The sequence below is a fragment of the Macrotis lagotis genome, chromosome 5 (assembly GCF_037893015.1).
Source record: "Macrotis lagotis isolate mMagLag1 chromosome 5, bilby.v1.9.chrom.fasta, whole genome shotgun sequence".
Classification (NCBI taxonomy): domain Eukaryota; kingdom Metazoa; phylum Chordata; class Mammalia; order Peramelemorphia; family Peramelidae; genus Macrotis; species Macrotis lagotis.
In genome coordinates this window covers 121,814,586-121,835,191 of record NC_133662.1, presented here as the reverse complement: position 1 = coordinate 121,835,191, position 20,606 = coordinate 121,814,586, and the positions used below count along the sequence as shown (strand labels likewise).

The 20,606-nt window shown below is 34.5% G+C and overlaps 1 protein-coding gene across 1 annotated transcript; it reads right to left on the bottom strand.

Moving 5' to 3' along the window:
* Positions 1 to 8,146: 8,146 nt before the first annotated feature.
* LOC141489864 (nephrocan-like) lies at positions 8,147 to 20,174 on the bottom strand. Its single transcript, XM_074190241.1, has 3 exons — positions 19,986 to 20,174; positions 13,987 to 14,888; positions 8,147 to 8,594 (listed from the first exon to the last, which is right to left on the bottom strand). The coding sequence occupies exons 1-3, from the start codon at positions 20,172 to 20,174 to the stop codon at positions 8,147 to 8,149; spliced, it is 1,539 nt and encodes a 512-aa protein (XP_074046342.1).
* Positions 20,175 to 20,606: the final 432 nt, after the last annotated feature.

Here is a 20,606-nt window from a genome sequence, read left to right as displayed (position 1 = left end):
CCAGAAGTTCTTGGTTGTGCTTTCTTCATACTGTTTCAGTTCATATTTCTTGTGAACCCCTGACCAGCAGGGGATCCATTCAGCTCAGGAGAGCAAAGGAACATGTATATACCTGGGTGGAGAATACCAGCAGGACTACTGGCAGAGTCCCTTCTTTCCCCAAAACAACACAATACTCAGGAAAATCTCCTGTGGTGACCGAATCATGGGTTTTTGGAAAAAAAGGAAAAGATTCAATTTTGAAAAGAGAGGGAAAAAAAGAGGATTGGCCAATCAGAACACAAAGACATGACAGCAAGTCTGACCATACAGAGAGAGCTAAGAGCTTTCCCATATTAATAATGATCTCTTCAGGGTATAGACCCAGTAGAGGTTTTTCTGGATCAAAGGGATCCAGGAAATCAAAAAATCAAAAAAAATCAAAATTTTTATTGCTCTTTGGACATAATTCCAAACTACTCCCCAGAAAGATTGGATCAGATGAACCAAGTTTCTTAACAAAATTTGGATCAACAGTACCCAGAGAAGAACTTAGGAGAACATCCCACAGCAAGTCAGAAGGGTCATGGGCAAGTCAGGTACATAACAGAGAGCCAGCACAGGTGAGGTAGAAGCTTTGGCTGTGCATGCATAGGGGAGTGGGGGGGGGGGGGGCATGAGAGCCCCAGCACAATAGGCACAAGAGCTCCAGCATAACAGCTAGATATCAAGTCAGCTCAACTGGTCTGGAAGACCAGGGCTGGGAGCCACCATGTTTTCAGCAAAGTGCTCCTCATTTCTGTAGGAGAAAGTGACTCTTCCCAGAACAAACAGAATAATAGCCCTCTAGCCCCTTCCCCCCAACCCAGGCTCAGGTGAGATCTCCCCAGTGTTGATTGAGGATTGATTAGATTAACTATATAGCCCGAGGACTCAGCCCACATTGTTCCAGATCCTGCTGCACCCCTCACCCTCTCCCAAGCCTAGGGAGTGGGCCACTAATCAAGGTCACAGAAATGCCAGAAAAAGCATCTAGTATCCCTTACTGGCTGGCCCACTTGGAGTTACTAAGCCCAGTGAGCAAAGCTCTAGGGATCTCAACACCAAAGATCTGTGAACCAGCCCCTCCCCCAACACAAGATGCTAGGAAAATGAAGAAAGACCAGAGGAAAATGAGGTCCATTGATGTTATCTTGAAGCCAAGGATCCTAATTCAGAGAAATAGAGTTTCAGAAGAGAATATGAATTTGTTTCCAGCCCAGAAAGATTTCTCAGAAGAGATCAGGAAAGAGTTTAAAAATTAATTGGAGGGGTGGCTAGGTGGCACAGAGAACCAGCCCTGGAGTCAGGAGGACCTGAGTTCAATTCCAACCTCAGACACTTACTAATTACCTAGCTGTGTGGCCTTGGGCAAGTCACTTGCAAAGACCTAAAAAAAATCAATTGGAAAAATTGAGGAAAGAAACACAAGAGAAACTTAACATCTTACAACAAGAAAACAAATCCTTTGAAAATACAACTGGAGAAGTAACAAAAAAAATAAGTCTCTCAAAACCACAATTGGGAAAATGGAAACTCTTTCAAAAATAGAAGTGACCAATTGGAAAAGGAGTTGCAAAATGTAAATGATGAAAAGTCTTCTCTAAAAAAGAGATTGGAATTTGTGGAAACTAATGACTTCATGAGACAACAAGAATATGTTAAACAAAAGCAAAAAAATGAAGAAAATGTAAAATATCTCATCAGCAAAACAACTGACCTGGAGAATAATCCAGAAAAGACAATTTGAGAATCATGTGGCTTACTGAAAACATTGAGGAGAAAAAAAGCCTGGAATCCAAATTTCAGAATATAGTGAAGGAGAATTGCCCTGATATTATGGGACTAGAGGGCAAAATAATTATTGAAAGAACACATCGATCCCCTCCTGAAAGGGTTCCCAAAATGAAAACACCAAGGAATATTGCGACCAAACACCAGAACTATCAGATAAAGGAGAAAACCTTGCAAGCAGCCAGAAAGAAAAATTTAAATACCAAGGAGCCATAGTAAGTATCATTAAGGGACTGAAGGGCCTGGGATATGATATTCTGTAAATCAAGGGAGCTTGGAATGCAGCCAAGAATTCGCTATCCAGCAAAACTGAGCCTTCTCTTCCAGGGAAAAAAATGAACATTTAATGATATAGGAGACTTCCAACTTTTTCTGATGAAAAGACAAGAACTAAATAAAAATTTGGACTTCAAATAGGAGACTCAAGAGATACATGAAAAAGTAAAAAGGGGGAAAGAAAAAAAAACTGTTATCCAATAAGATGAAACTAGTTATATCCCCATTTGGGAGAAAGATTCTCATAACTCTTGAGTATAGTAACTCAATTAGAGAGAATATAGTGAGCCAGAAGTAATGGAGATTCATGACTTGTCCATGACTCTGATAGAATGATTTAAAAATAATATCTCCTTTAAAAGGAGGCAACAGTAAAGAGGTGGGAGAATAAAGGCAATTGAATTGGGTAAATTATATCACATGAAGAGGTGCAAAGGATCTATTGCAATAGAGAGGAAGAAGGGAAGAGGTAAGAAATTCCTGAATCTTACTCTCATCAGATTTGGATCAAAGAAAGATAGACACACACACACACACACACACACACACACACACACACACACACACACACAAACAAACACTCACTTTAGAAACTTATCTTACCTTTCAAGTGTTAAGAGGGAAGAGGGAGAAAACAGGAACTAACTGAAGGGAAGGAAGAAGGGGCAAAAGGAAAAGGGAAGAAAAGGGGAGGAGGTTGGATATAAGGGAACAAATACACTGAAGGAAGTGCTATTCAGAAGCAAAATGTTGGGAAATAGGGATAAGTTGAAAAAAGGGGGAGGAAATACAAACTGAGGGAAGATAGCATGGAAGGCAACAAAGAGTTAGTAATTATAACTTTGAATGTGAATGGGATGAACTCTCCCATAAAACATAAGCAGATAGCAAAGTGGGTTAAAAACCAGAATCCTACAATATGCTATGTACAAGAAACTCATATGAAGCAGAAAGATACATACAGAGTAAAGGTAAAAGGTAAAATAAAAAGTTAAAAAAAAAGCAGAATATATTATGCTTCAGCTGAAGGCAGAGGTAGCCAGACAAAGCAGCTGCAAAAATATATCTCAGTAAAAGAGATAAGGAAAGAAAATATATCCTCCTAAAAGGTACCATAGTCAATGAAGAAATTTCAATATGAAATATGTATGCACCAAGTGGTCTAGCATCTAGATTCTTAGAGGAGAAGCTGAATGAGTTACAGGAAGACATAGACAGCAAAACTCTTACTGGTGAGAGACCTCAACCTCTCTCTCAGAATTAGATAAATCTGAACATAAAATAAACAAGAAGGAAGTTGAGGTAAATAGAATGTTAGAAAACTTAGACATGATAGATCTTTGGAGAAAATTGAACAGGGATAGAAAGGAATATATATTTTCTTTTCTGCAGTACATGGCACATACAAAAATTGACCTTATAACAAACTATAATGGCAGAAATAGTGAATACTTCCTTTTTGGACCATAATGCAATAAAAATCACATGAAATAATGGACCATGGAGAAATAAACCTAACTATTTGGAAATTAAATAAACACATTTTAAAGAATGAGTTAATCAAACAACAAATTATGGATAGAATAAATGATTTTATCCTAGACAATGACAATAACAAGAAAACATACCAAAACTTATGGGATACAGCCAAAGCAGTTATTAGGGAATATATCATATCTCTAAATGTTAACATGAATAACATCAAGAAAGAGTCTTATTCCCTATGAATAAAATGGAGTTATAAATTTGAAATGGACTTTTCTAGATTATTATCTGAATTTTACCTTGATCCAGAACTTAGCTGAGAAAATTTTGCTCCGCCTTTTCATGAGGGAAATCAGTCTGTAATTTTAAGACCTAGCTCTGTCAGAGCAATATCTCATGGTCCTATTTACATTCAAAACTCACATTCAAATTTACATTTTATTCATATGTACCTTAAGCAAAGGGGAGTGAATTAAATTGAAACAATTAAAATTGAAATTGAAATATTAGTTCCTTTAAAATATTACCACATGTTCACGAGATATATATTTCATCCTTTTCATTTGAAGCCACAGGACATTTTCTCAGGGAGTCTCAAGACAATGCTTGGCTGATTTAATATTATATTCTCCTAATTGTTTCCCAACCTCTAATCTCTTCCATTTTTAAATCATTTGCTACACTGACAAATCAATATTATTAAAACTTGAGGTCTGATTATGAGATAATATTTATAAAGCCCTTTGCAGAGTTCCTGTCATATAGATATTTAATAAATCTTGTTCACCTTCTCTTACCAGCTGTAAGAGCTCCAAAGACCCCCATCACCTCTTGGATTGAACACAAATTACTCTATTTGACCTTCTAGTCCTTTCACAACCTGTCTCTAGTCCATATTTCTAGGCTCATTACACATAATTCTCCGTTATACAATTTACAGTACAGATGACCCTGCTACCTGCTAATTCTTCTTAACTCATATCCCTATGCTTTTGTGCAAGTTGACCCCCAAGTCTGGAATTCAATCCCTTTGTAACTTCAGTTATTAGAAGCTCATACTTAAGTGCCACTCCTTCAGGAGGCCTTTTTGAACTCTCCCCTGCTCCTAGTCCAATGGAGAAGAAAAAAAAGACAAAGAGAATGAGAACACAGTGTTGGGTTGTATGTGGTAAGGTTGGCAAAGTAATACACTGTTGGTATAGTTTTCTATTAGTCCAAACATTATGGATATTGTTGAACTCTAAGGGTTACTGGGTGAGTCGACTTCCTAGAGGAAATTATTCAGATTTGCACAGGTCCTAGCATAATTGATAAGACATAAAGATTCTGTTTAAGAGGAGCCATCCCTCTTGGTATGACCTCCTGGACATATTTCCTAATAGGTGTATCTGATATCCAGCCCAGCCCTAAGGTGGCCACTCCCTTACTTTGATGGACAAGTCAGAAATGGTTTTTTAGATCTTACCTTCTGATGGTGGAACTTAGAATGATCACAGTTCCAAACCAAATCTTTGAGGATTTAGTTCTCTAGTCAGATCCCCACCCCATATGTACCTGTGTAATCAGCAAGCCTAGAGAAATATTAATAAATGTGTATGTTAACCTGATTGAACTCTGAAGTTTAGCAATTGCCCCTTATTAGGACAAACTCTGAAGGTTAACACATTTTAATTTAATTTAATTTATTATTTTAATTTATTTATTTTATTTATTTATTTATTTTAATTTAATTTAATTTATTTTTAAGACCAAATTCATAGAGGACCCCCTCCTCAATTCCAATTTGGAAATATGCAGGAATGGTAACCACATGATGTTTCAAATATCCCACTAATATGCCATAAGGCTACAAAGATTAAAACAAACAATTATTCTATAACAAAATATTTGTAGCAGCACTGTGTGGCAAAGAACTATAAAAAAAGTAGATGCCAGTCAAATGGAGCAAAGTCAAATAAAATATTATAGTAGTGTAAAAGATACAAGGGATGATTTCAGACAAACATGGAAAGGCTTGTATGAACTGATGCATAATGAAATGAACAGCATCAAGAGAACAATTTATATAATGATTACAATAATGTAGGAGTAAGCAGTGGGGCAATGAATAGAGTAATGATGTTGGAACCAGAAAGCCTCATTTTCAAGAGCTCATTTCTAGGCTCAGATACCTGCTAGCTATGTGACCCTTAGCAAGTTAGTTTCTTCATCTATAAAATGGGCTGGAGAAGGAAACAGAAAGCTATTTCAGTGTCTCTGCCAAGAAAACTCCAAATGGCATCTTGGAGAGTCGGACATGACTGAAAAACAGTTTAACAAAAGAATAAAATAATAATGTAAAAGAAAACCTTTAAAAGATTTATGATGTCTAACAAATGAAATGAGCAGTCACAACTCCAGAGGTGATGGTCTCAAAGTGAACAATGAAACATACATTTTTGGACAAGGCCAATATGCAGATTTGGTTTGTTTGACTATACAAATCTCTAACAAATTCTAGTTTTCCTTTCTGATTTTCTGCTTGTGGGTATTGTGAGAAGATAATTTGGGCTAATAATAATATTTTCAAAAGAGAAGAAAAGGAGCATCATGAAACATTTTTTTAAATGCACAGAAGAAGTAAACAGAATGAAATTCAGAAGAAAATAAATGAACAAGAGAGTTTTATAAGTAGCATTGAATTTATTATATAATTAACAAGAAAAGCAACTTAGGTAATATCAATTCACAGTTTCTTGTACATACTCATTCTCTGCTCTACTTTGATGTGGAGATATTTATTTGATACTCATTAATTAAATTCAGAATTTTAAAAAAAAACAGTGTTTAAAAAAATAACAATGGACCTAAGTGTCAGAAGCCCTGGCTTCAATTTGATTTCACTATTAACTAGCTATATATTCCTAGGTAAGCAAATGAATCTTCCCAACTTAGTTTCTTCAACTGAGATATGGGCAATGACATCAGTCCAATCTTGGGATTGTTGTGAAGCTAACGAGATTAATTCTATGATACTGTTTTGTAAAACTATAAAACTATTAATTCACTGTCTTTAGTTAGGAACACAAAATAAAAAACCCACAAAGTTTATTTTTATATTTTTTTAAAATAAGAGAACTAAATGCATATGTGAAAAGTATATGTGATAAGGCAAGACTTACATTAGCTGCCTTATGAAAGGTCCTAAGTCACTGGGACCCTAAAATTTTAATGTCTTCCCAGCTCAGAAAAAGAAGGTATTTTAGAGTCAAAATAGGAGGGCAGAATTTTCCCTAGAACATAAAAGTTTTTTTAATCTCTTTGGAGAGGAATTGAAGAGTTACAACTAGAGAAAGAGGTGTGGAACATATAACAACAAAAACAATATAAAAAGAAGACACTTTCTGGAGACTAACTCTATGTTTTGAAATGGTTGAAGCCTTTTTTTCCCCCTGAAATGTAACTCTACTTTACATATTCATAAAATCCAGCAGATAATTTTAATTGTGTCCTGAATGTATGTTTTTACTACAGAGTGTGGTAAAGGGATAATTGATTACACCATACTTAGCTTGTTGGAAGACTAACCCTCCCAGTTTGGCAATCAATAGATTGCCTAGAGGTTTAGAGCATTTCATGAATTTTATTTAAAATTTATATGTTTAAGTTTTGTAGTTTTGTGGGAAAAGAAAACCAAAAGGGCTCTTCCATCTAGCCTAAAATCTTTAACAGTTAACCTCTATTAACAATGTGGTAAACATTTGCCAGCATACTCCTTCTTATATAGCCACCCATCATAGTCCATTACAATTAGCTATCTGCCAAATCCTTCTATTTGTCACTAAAGAGACCAGATTAGGGTATATGAATGGTTTGGGAAAGATCTATTATAGCTACTAGAAAAATAATTCAAAGCACAAAGCTCAACTTGGTAACAAATTAGTAAAATCTTCATGAATAAAGAATGCTCCTTCAGAGACCCATAGCATAGATTTAGAGCTAGAAGGGATCTTACAGGTCCACATTCAAATTATCTGCTTTGCCAGTTTTGCTACTGAAATCAGAGGAAACTGGGTTCAAGGCCAGGCTCAGTCACTTACTAATTGTATGATCATAAGTAACTTACTTTATCTCCCTGGACCTCAGTGTTCTCATCTATAAATATGAGTGGATGAATTCTAAAGATCATTTCTGTTCCAAATCTATGAACCTATGATCCCAAAGTTATTGATATGGACATTAATGGAAACCACTTTGTAAAAGAACTCTACTAACTGTTTGGAATCATTTGATTAGCATTTGATATTTTTTCCCAAAAAATTCAATATGGAGAGCAGCCAAATAATATTTAAAAAATCAAGAAATCATATGATTCTTTCTCTTCACAATCTCTAATTTCTCTTCAGTTCAACCTTTAATAATTCTCTTCCCATTCCTTAAGAATAAAAATGCCCCCCCATTAAAAAAAAAACTTCAAAGAATAAGATTTATGGAGTGTGCGATGCTGTCCACTTCCGTTTTGTGATCATCTTTGCTGACAAGAATTAGAATATTAAAAGGTTGGGGGTTTTTTAAACCCATTTTGCTCTTACATTTAATCTATCTCATAATCATAATAGTCATCATCCATGTTCATTCTGATGCTAGGATGTTCCTCAGATTTGGGTTTCTTTCTGATCTCTTTGCTTTTCTCAGTTAGGTAGGAATGGCCCTCACAGTGTCTCATGATGTTCTTTGATGACATCCAGCTTTCTCCTTGTCTTTCTGCTGGGGCTGCACATTGCCCTCCTCTCACATCAGTTCCTTTGGCCATCAGGACTTTCCTAGCCCTGAGAAGATTACAGGTGCAGTTCCAAGGATTTCCATCCAGGTAGAGATATCTCAGTCGGGGTAAACCTTCCAGGACTTTGAGATCTAATGCAGATATTTTGTTGTTTCGAAGATTCAGAACCTGTAGCTGCTTCAGATTCTTTAGTTCCTGCTCACCAATATCCTGTATGACATTGCCTTTTAGATCTAGCCTGGCTAAAGTATCTGGAAGCCTGGACAGATAACAGAATAAGGTACAAATAAAGTTAGGAAATGTGTTTTATGATTGCCAGTATGATCAAGCACATTTCTTCTCTGTGTATATAGGGAGGAGAAGAAGGAATGGGAATTGGTGAACATGAAACAGCACTCTCAGTCATTGGAATCTCGTGGAAGAGGATGGGGAGTATTCTTCTGGAAAGGCATGATGACATATAAGGGAAATGTCTTACCCCTCCCCTCAACAAATTCTTTACTATGTTTAATATATTTGACATCTGCAGCAAATTAGGGTGAATTTTGGACATTTTTCTATGGCCTCAATCTGGAAGACTTCCCTGGGGAAAGTGGGAATAAATTGGGGAGCTGGGCATATTCATTAAATTTCATTATGTTTTTTGGAAGCATGGTTTCCTAACCTCTTCCCTGTCTTCATCAAACACATATATGTTCACCAACCCCTCATTACATTTATAATTGTGTTTTCTTTGAAAAAGAAAATAAAAAGATTTTTAAAAACCTTTGTACCCTTAAAGTTAGCAAAGAATCTATTCTCTAGATTCCAATTTTTCATAAAATTCAGTCATCTCAACCCCTTTGACTTTGTCTCACAGATCTCATTTTCTGTTTGGCTAATGATTTCTTTGTTTTGATTTCCTTACCTTTCTTTTCTTAAAATGGGAATGGAATCTGTTATTCAAATAAAGACTAATGACAAATAAAACAGAATTGCTTTCTAAAAACAGTAAGTTTAACTTATTATTAGGGCAAAATATATTCATTTATTTGATAACAACATTTTACTTGATGTCTCATATTCAATTTGTGATTTATTGGAATCTCTACCCAGTTTTTTCCTTTGCTGTGCCTATGGCTATCTTTAATCATATATCCACTAGCTACAGTTAATGTTTTTTATAAGCACAAGAGGAGAGGAGATTTTATATGAAAACTCTAATCCTAACTCTGTGTATTCATCTTGTAACCTCATGATATATTAATGTACAATAAATAAAGTGGATGAGAAGATCACTCCTTTCAGTGCTGTTTAGTAGAATCAAGGAAAGATCTTCAGAACACTAGATACAACTCTCCAGGGAACTTAACATAAGGACACAGACTAGAGTAGTACAAAATGGACATTCATGGATGGGTTGTGATCTTAATCCTTAAAAGGAATATCAGCATTGATGAGACCATGAATCCTTTTGAATATTTGAGTAATGTAGCGAATATTGACACAGTTCCATACCTTTCACTTAGGAAGGAAATGCCAATGATTTAAACATATTACTTGGCAATTGGATAGTTTTACTGTTGTCTTTAGTTACAAAAATACAGAGCTTGTGGTTCAAATGGATATAGATTTCAAACTCCTACTTAACATTTTAGTTTAATGGAATTTGATATACATTTTAAATTTTGGGTAACTTGAAAAATATACTTACTCTGATTAGTTTCATACTATGTTTTTATTCAAATATATACAAATTCACACTTATTTGGGAATTTCAAAAGCCTTAACTATTTAAACTTTCTTCATACCCTTGGGATAAAATTTATTTAATAAAGAAGCAGGTAAATTATGCATAAAGTAACCTCATACATTTTTAACAGTTTGATAATTTAATTGAATTTTAAGTTAGCCCCAAATCAAATTAATTTTATGCAAATAATCATTAATATGAAGAGCATTTGTAAAAAAAGTTCACAGAAAGTCTCAGATATTTAGTTTTCATTTTTTCCCTCCCCCAGGAATGACTGAACATTCCAATAGAAATTAATGAGTTGTGTGCATTTCATTGCTAAGATCATGAAGGACTAAGAAACAACTTAAGTCTAGAAATGACATTTCTCGGGTTTTATTTTCAGTTGTCAAAAATTCATTGAAATGTCACTATGTACTTAGAACTGTGTTGATCGCACCTGACTGGAAGAAGATCTTTTCTCTGATTTTATCAATCAGTTCACAAATCAACAAAGATTTATTAAATAACTTATACTACCTGTACTGGGTCAGTCACAGAACAAAAAATATAATGAATGAAACAAACTCTTCTTACAGGGAGCTTACATTCCAATGGGAACATAGGAATACAGTTATAAGAACATAAAGAACAGATGAAAACATCAAATTGTTGCTTGAAGGAAGAGAGGGATCCTATAAGGTGGTGGGAAGGAGTGAGAAAATTCTAGGCATAGGTGAGGTCCAATGACAAAGTATATATTTATGAGATAGAATGTCATATTCATGTAACAGAGACAAGGTTAATTTGACTAGGCCACTAAGAAGAGAAAGTAATGTTCAATGAGGTTAGAAAGATGGGCTGGGGCCAGGTTGTTAAGGACTTGGGTTTTAAAAGTTAAACAAGGAAATTCAGATTTCTGTCCTGGAGGCAAAAAGAGTCACTGAAGTATTTTTAATTAGGGAGTGAAATAAGCTTTAAGGAAAATCACTGACAGGAAGGTAGCCTAGAGTGGAGTCCAGAAGGAGATCAATCAAGAAGTTTTGCAATAATTTAGGAAAGAGGTAAAGGAGGGCTTCAACTAAGATGGGAGCTATATGATTTAAGAGGAATCAGATGGGAAAGAAATGATTAGATACGACAACTGAAAATTTGTGGAATGAAAGAGAGTGAGAAGTTAAGGAAAGTACTGGGGTGCTGAACTTGGGAGATTGAAAGATAGTGTTTGAATGAAAATTATAAATTATTAAGTTTGGAAAAGGAGAGGACTTTTGGTTAAAAATATTATCTTTGAATATGTAAAGTTTGAGGTGTCTCAACAACACTTAATTTGAAAATTTTAATATGCAAATAGGAGATGGGACTGAAGATCAGTGGGGGGGTAGACACACACAGAGAGTGACAGAGACAGAGAGAAAGAGAGACAGAGACAGACAGAGAGAGACAGAGAGAGAGAGAGACAGAGAGAGAGAGAGAGAGAGAGCTTGTAAAGGAAAAAGAGAAGGTTTAGATCAGAACCTTGAGGTATAACCATAATTAGGGGGGTATGTTATGGATGGTGAGTCAGTAAAGGAGAAGGAAAAGGATGATTAGTAAGATAGGAGACAAACTAGAGAGGAATCATGAAAACCTTTGTGGGTTAGGAGGGAAAATAACAATGAGAAGGGAAGGGAAAATATCTTTAAGAGGAGGAGTATTTCAGCACATGTTTATGAATTATTAGTAAAAGAAGATGGAGTTTTAAAGCACAGTCTCTATGTTTGCATAAAAAAACTAAATAAATGCCATGTGCACAAAATTATCCTGTAATGACATCAGTATTGGCTATTTTTAAAAAAGCAGATGGAATACTCAGTAAAGTCCACTAGTGAAAATGATAAACCTGTTGTGCACAAATATATATAGATACATATATTTTAATTTAACATAACTTCATCATCAGGGAGAAACTCCTCCAACTTATCCATACTTTCAAGAAGCAGTTTGGCAGAGACTGTGAGGATATAGAAATCATATCTCTGATTCCTTTACTATTGTCATAACCCCAATAAGAATGAAATCCACTTTCATGTCCTTCAGGTCTATCATCTAGGGCACTAGTCAGATAGTCCACAGTGAGTAGGACTAGTACATGAAACTCAATGGTATTATTTCCATTGAGCAGAGCAGTATAGTTTTTTTAAATTCTTATTCTGATCAAATAAGAGATTTCCACACATATAGTAGAACATAAAAAGAAGATTCTGTATGAAAACTCTAAAGATACCTTCAGGGTGCTATAACTTCCCCAGTTGTCTGATTTTCAGTGGCACAGTTAAAAATTCCTTTTAGTACATGACATGGGTCAATTCTATCCCTACATTAACTGATAAAGCCCAGCTTTGCCCAGGTCTTTGACCAGAATACACATATCCCAGTGTAACTGGTCAAATGCTTGTCCAGTGGAACTTAGTTGGGCATAGTGGGCTATATGTATTCTACCCTCTTGTGTTGTGAATAAACTTTTGCTTCCATACCCTCTAGTTTCATTATATCCTTCTGATTAAACATCTTGCATTTTAAGTTTTCACAATATATCAGATGAATCAATGTTTATCATTATCATCACCTATCTTACTTAGGAGGGGAAACTTTCTCACATATTCTTTTCCTCTTCCCAATTTTCCTAGTTCTGTTGATGATTTCACCATGCTCCCTGGTTCCCATCCTCAGTGTCATTTTCTACTCTTTACTTTCCTTCAACCACAAATAAAATATGTTGCCAGATTTTTATTATTTTGTTTTTCTTTATATCCTTAGCACTTAAGCAACAGATCACCTAGAAAATAGGAATTACTTAAAAATACTTATTGAGTTGACTTGTCTTGACTTGAACTCTTTACCATCAGAATATCTCTTTTACACCTTCTGATCCACTCACCGACAACTCTAGCTCAGGACCACAACATGTCACCTGGACTTTCACAAAAGCTTTCTAACTTGTCTCCCTCTTTTAAATATCTCTTCATTCTTATCTATCTTCCATTAAACTACCAAGATGATTATTCTAAATATAGATTGATCATAATATTGCCTGATAATTAAACAAGGATATAAATCTCCTTCCCACCTTCCATTGGCCATTGGGCTGACAGAGGGAAAAACTCCTTTGAGGGTCACACAAACAAAAAAAATAGTTTTTTGCTGTATAAAATAGAAAATTCATTTAGTTTTAAAATTAAAGTTGAGTAACATATGATTACTACAAAGGATTTTTTATTACAAGCAGTTAAAGGAAATAATAGAAAGAAAAAAGTAGAAATTAAGGTAATGGGGAAAGAGATAGAAAAGGAATATTGACAAATTAAGACAGAAGAGAAAAAGACACAGGCAGAAAGACAAAGAGAAATATACAGGGAATAAATTGCAAGGGGACATACATACAAATTGACATAGAGAGCAACACAGACTCAGCCTAGCAAAGAGTTTTTTCTTTTAAAACCTCCATCTTCTAATCATTAAAATATTAAAAGCTGCTGAGGACTTTTTAAACTGTGTGCTAGTTCTGTTTCTTAATGTGCATATATGGTTGTATTTTTTTTAGGTTTTTGCAAGGCAAATGGGGTTAAGTGACTTTCCCAAGGCCACACAGCCAGGTAATTAAGTGTCTGAGGCCGGATTTGAACTCAGGTACTCCTGACTCCAGGGCTGATGCTCTATCCACTGTGCCACCTAGCCACCCCTTGTATTTTTTTTTAACAGCCATCATTTCTTGGTATTTTTCCCCATGGGCTGGATGAAATGAAGATTGTATTTGGTCTGCAGGCTTCCCCACTTCCCTGAATAAATGGCTCTCTGCTTCTAACTTCCTTCCCCAGGACACCAGAAACTTATTTGTAATTGTTCTTAGCTCCTGACCCATAAAATGTCTACAGAATGGCATGATGCACTGGTTACTTGCCTGAGAGGTATTGACAGCAGAAGGTTCTGTTCCAGGGCCAGGTTAGAAAGCTGAACACATCTCTGAAGAGCTCCCACCTCAAATAAACTGACCATGTTGTTGTCTAGAAACAAATGTTTCAGGTCTTTCAGGTCCTGGAAGTCTTGAAGAGTAATTCTCTGAATCAGATTGTTACTACAGTCAAGTTTCTGTAGTCTTGTTGGCAGTTGGAAGGGCAATGTCTTAAGCTGATTCTGAGATACCTCAAGTGTTGTTAAATTAGGAAGGAAGTGAGCTCCCTCAATTGAGGAAAGTGAATTGGCAGAAAGGAAAAGATGAGAAAGTTTCTCTAGATGTTTCATCTCTTGAAATCTTACTATTTGGATCTGGTTTCTCTCTAGCTTTAAAGAAAGTAAAGACTTTGGCAGATCATGAGGGACTAAAGTCAGTGAATTGCCACTTAAACTAAGAAATTGCAAAGATTGAAGAGATGCAAAAAAAGTCTCTGGAAGAAAATGTAGTTTGTTATTCTCTATACTCAGATGTTTTAAGTGAGGAAGTTTAAATGTGCCAGTCAGAGTTTCCATATTGTTGCCATCCAATACCAAATTTTGCAGATTAACAAGGGAGGAGATTGTGCTGAGGGAGAGAGTGGATACCATATTGTTTTGCAGCTCAAGTACTTGTAATTTTTTCAAGCCTTCAAAATCTGATTCATGCAAAACATTTATCAAATTATCATTCAGTTTCAGTATTTCAAGGCTGTTTGGGAGGGTAGTAGGAATTCTTCTTAATTTGTTTTTCCAGAGTTCCAAGGTCTTCAATGTATTCAAAGTTTTGAAGGTGTCATTTTCGACAGATTCTGTGCCACTGGCCAATAGAACAAATTCTTCCAGGGCCAGTGTTTTGGTGATATTAGATAACTGTGTGGGGGGGGAAATACTAAATCAGTATTATCATGAAAAATAAATGTATACAATTAAAACCAATAATATTTCATATTTTCTTCCATCACCTATTTAAAATATATTTTATATAGTTTTCGAAAGACAAGTTATATACTGTCATAAATTCATTAAAAATAAAAGAAATGGAAATTTGAAGTCATATTTCATTTTACACATATAAAAACTGACAAAGATGACAAAAATGGGAAAAAATCATTCTGGAAGAAATATTCCCCATGCTCTTGATGGAGTTGTGACTTCAGTCAAATATTCTGTGAAAAAAATTGGAACTATTTAAGAAAAATGGCTTAAATTGTTCATACCTTTTGATCTAGTAATCTCATTAACAGGTATATATATTCCAAGGAATAACAAATAATATACAACAAAATATTTACAGCATCTTTTTTGTGGAAATCCATATCTTGGATAAAGTTAAAAAATGGAAATCCTGACAAATTCTATCTATTATATTGATATTACTCAATGTACTGGATGCAGACACATTGCTGTGATTAAGGACATGGCTAAATTTCTTCATCTAAAAACTGAGAGGTTTGGACTAGATGTCCTGTAAAGATCCTTTTAGTGCTATATCTGTTATGGCTATGTTTACACAAAACTGAGATAAAGCACTGTAGGCAAGTTTGGATTATTATACATACACATTAACATTTGAAAATTTCATAACTGATGTCACAAGAGGAAGGTTTAAAGAATTCATTTAACAATGGAATTTTACTTGTCCTAAAATAAATTCCACTGTGATATGAAGAGTAGAATTTTCTGCTATTTAAACTTCATGTAGTCATAAAAAAAAAAACTAAAGCATTTTCCTAATTGTGTTCCTTTTCTTGAATCTCTTTCTATGACAACAAACATTTTCAAACTTAATTTCAGAAATCAAACTCTCTTTTTTAGTATAACTTTCCACACAACAGTAACAAAGATTAATGAAGAAACCAAGAATATGTGGGTGATCTTGTAATTATGGAACAAATGTCACATTCATGTTCATATTCTTTTTCCATAGCAGTAATGATTTCAGAATATTGGACAAGGCTATGAAAACAGTTCATATAACCTTCCCTCACACCCAGACATCCCCTTGAATGAGTGAGAGGCCTGAATCAAAAAAGAAGCTAGAAAACAGAAAATTATGATGAGGTAGTTATGGCACTAGAATCTTAGAACTGGATTAGAGATTCTTTAATCCAATCCCTTCATTTTATAGATGAGAAAAAAATTTCAAAATTCAGGGAGGTAAAATTTGCTATGGTCCCACAGCCAGACAGTGCCAGAACTAAGACTTGAAAATGGATCATCTGCTTCCTCTTCCCCCTCTCTTTCCCTTTTCCCCCTTCTCTTTCCCTTCCTCCTCATCTCTACCCTTCTCCCCCCTCCATCTATTCTTCCTCTACCTCTTTTCTCCTCTCTCTCTCTCTCCTCTTTCCTTTCTCTCCTCTCTACTCTTCTTTCCCCCTCTTTTCTCCTTCTCTCCCTACTTTTACCCTCTCCTTCCTCTCCCCCTCTTCTTTTTCTCCCTCTTCCTTCTCCTTCCATTTGTCCAGCACAACTACTCCTGTATAGACTATCTATAGACAACCTAAAGCTTCTTCTTACAATTTCCTGCTTCTGCTACTGCCAAATCAATGCAGAAAACAATTAGTTTTGTCCCTACAACAATTCAGAACTCACAAGCTCAAGTGGTTCACCTGATCACAACCTCAAACTTTACAGTACTAGGGGGTTATAGGCATATCCACCAATTCTTTTTCAAAGAAGAGGAAGATCATTATTTTTACTCATTTACTCCTTTTAATAACTATATTTGCTTATATTTGCTAATTGACACATATGATATTGAAATACATAGTGTTCACAAAATCAGAAATAGAGAATTGGAAAAGATATACTGAAATCATCTGAATCATCTCTTATATGTTCTTACCACCAGGTAAGCTTCCAAAAGAATTCATAAAAAAAACTCCATATTTACTTTCTGGATCATTTCTCTGTCTCCTTGAACTCCCCCATCCAAGATATTAAATGGAGATCTGATTTTCAACCAAAAATCAAGCTTGCAAATCTCTTAGTGTATGACTACATTATTATATCTTTTTCAGTAGCATTAAAGAAATAGCTATCTCTGATGACATAAAACAATATCTTATCCTTTGATTCAAATTTTACTTTATTTTTTAAAAAATCTCACAACTTTTTACTTCTCTATAGTTTTGACACTGTGTCCTTCAGGTTGCTAGTTAGCCATAAGCACCAGAAGAAAGGCTACAGAAAATATTTCTTACATATGATTCAATTCAAATATATTTAGACTGAGTGTCTGGAGGAAAGAGTGAGGCTGATGACATTGCACACTCATATTCTTCCCCACTCATATTCAATTCACTCACAAGTCAAGACATCACTTTTGGATGATGATCCTCTTCCAGAAAAGACATGTAACAATTTAAATGAGATGCAAAAGTCCCATTTCATTTAACAATTAGGAATCTGCTCTTCTAGTTCAAACCAATCATCCACAGTATTCACCAAAAAGTAGTAAAATATAGTCACCTGAGATCAAAGTAGTTCTAAAAAGGAAAAATCACACAGCTTATTACTTTCCATTCCCTCCACAGACTGAGAGTTGTTTTATCCAGAGATAGTTAATTTGTATTAAAATCCTGGGAGAAGGATTCTTATTGATTGGTGAAACTTTTGAAAAAATGACAAATTGACTTATTAAGTAATTCATTTGATGGTCAGCTATAATTTGCTTTTACTGTTTATAAAACTGTCATTTCATTAACATGTTTACTTGACACTCCCACAATTGAATATTACATATTTTCAGAGCATCCTATTTAAGTTATTACTTTTTTTAAGAATCCTATTTCTTTAAATTTTTTTCTGTCAAAAATATGTATGTATGTGTGTATATAATCTTCTACATATATATGTGTATATATATACATATATATATATATATATATATACATAATAAAATCTTCTACCAGAAATGCTACCTGGAATTGAATATTATTCAAGAAAAGATAGTCAACATGAATCCATTGCCACTTATTTGTGATGGTTTCACCTTTATGTGGCAGCTAGTGTTTAATTTCCTACTTAACATCAACAACATAAAAAGGAGTTTCAATTGCTTGATGATCCAGTATATTCACTCTATTTATAAGAGGATTCTACAAAAGCACTCTAATATTTCCACCTTTGGATCCATAAGGAAAATAGAAATGTTCAATGGGATTTAATTGGAGTCATAGAAATTTAGAGCCAGAAGGAATAGAAGAAACTGCCTAGTTCCAAAACTCTCATTTTATAAAGAAGGAAGTTGAGGCTGAAATAACAGGAAAAAACTTCCATGAAACCACACCACTAGTTACTAATAGTACTAAAATTGGCTTCCAAACCAATGCTTTTTCAACTATTTTATTTTCCTCCTGTGATTTTACTAGAATTGGGAACTTCTGGAAAGAAAATTCCCTATATCCATCCAGCCTGGTTAGAATTCTGCCATGTATAATTTTAGAAAGTTGCTTGGAAAAATGAAAGGTAAAACTTGTTCTCATCCCATAGTCATAGTGTATCTGAGGAAGGAGTATGAACCCACTACTTCAGGAACTCTAAAACCATCTCTTTTATCACTATTCCATGCTACTTTTTGACATGCACAGAACATCTTTTCCATTATGTCAGAAGGAAAGCAAAATTCTTTGATTACATAAAAAATTAGCAAATGTCAATATCTACTACATAACTGACATGAAAAAATAAAAATTAGCATAGGATTGTAAAAATAAAACAATACTTTAAAGTCTTAAGAACTCTGATCAGCAAACTTGATGGACTTGCTCATTTCATCAGTGCAATAATCAGGGACAATTCTGGGCTATCTGTGATGGAGAATACCATCTGTATCCAGAGAAAGAATTGTTGAGTTTGAACAAAGACCAAAGACCTTCAATTTAGAAAAAAACCGTTATCTTATTAGGTAATTTTGCTATCTCTTATACTTTATTTTTCTTCCTTAAAGATATGATTTCTCTCTCATCACATTCAACTGAGATCAATGTATGTCATGGAAACAATGTAAAGACTAACAGACTGCCTTCTGTGGGGGGTGGGAGAAGGAAGCAAGAATGGGGGAAAATTGTAAAACTCAAAATAAATAAAATCTTTCTTATATGTCAAAAAATCTTAATTATTAAAAAACCACTGATCAATGAAATAATCAGTTGTGGTTACAGAGAGCTATGAAGAATATTATCCACTTCATGGCAGAGATAGGATGAACTAAAATGAAGAATGAAGAACCTTTTTTGGATGTGGCCAACTAGGGAATTTTTTGCTTGACTACACTTATATGATGCAAATGTTCTCTCTCTCTCTCTCTCTCTCTCTCTCTCTCTCTCTCTCTCTCTGTAGATAGGAGTAGATGAGAAAGAAAAATAAATAATTGATCATTGAAAAAATAAAAATGTATTTCAAAAAATAGATAGAATTGAAAACATTTATCATGAGAATCTGGTGTTTGTTGGTACTAATACATAAGTTATAGAACCTTTGAACAATTTCCTAGGAGGATATTAATATTTTACCTGAGTTAGGTATTGATTATTTAATACTGAATTATCATCCTGATATCTTTCTGGTGATGAAGACATTTTATTTGGCATGTCAGCTATATAATATTCCAATAGTTATATAACTTTTAACATAAAATGGCAATACTGTGACATCTATTTTATTAAATGAAGATGTTTCAAAAAAACAGTCCCCTAGAGGTAGTCATAAAAGGTTATTCATGTCTAATAAAGCAAAGAATTTTTGGTACCTTTTCAGTTATTACTGTGATTTCTTGAAGTACTCAAAGATGGAAAGAAAAATGATCATCATGTTAAAAAAATGGGGAAAGAGCCATTTTATTTATGATGATTGGCAAAATAATTCTAACTTGAAAATTGTACCTGTTTAAATATCATTTTGAATTTGGTTTCCTCCCTCTCCGCCCCAAAAAGAATTACTTTAAATAAGAAATGACATCCTTACCTTGAGGTTTTTTATTTTACTGTGACTAATATAAAGCCTCTTGATTGTGGAAGGCATCCATGGAGGTACTGCTGTGAGTCGATAGCACTGAATGGATTGTTTGGAATCACAGCTGCATCTTCTAGGGCAGTTAGGATGGAAACCATCACCAAAGGAAAGCAGAAAAAGAAAAGTATAAAGTAAATACATCTTCCACATACGGGTTCTTGGTTCTTAGTTGGTGCCTTGTCCTTCTTTTTATACGATGAAATCAGATATAAAAGGATCTTATGAATGCATGCTCTGTCAGTGTAAAGCTAAAAAAGAAGAAAGGGAGGGGACTTCTCTTAACTTGCTTGGGTTAAAATGTCAGCAACCATTACAAAAGGTGAAAGACTTAAACAATGATAAGCAACTTCAATATCTGTAGGTGGAGAAAACCCAATGTTATTTATTGCTGAACAGGGCTAATCTGTAAACACCTCTATTATCTGCTGTTTCCTTATTTTGTTAAATGTGACACTAAGGAATTACTGAGAAAAGACAAAGAACCATTTTATTGTAGGCTATAAAACCTTTGAATTTTCTGTGACCCTATATTAAAACCATTTTTGAGGGGATGGGAAGGGAACAGACATTTTA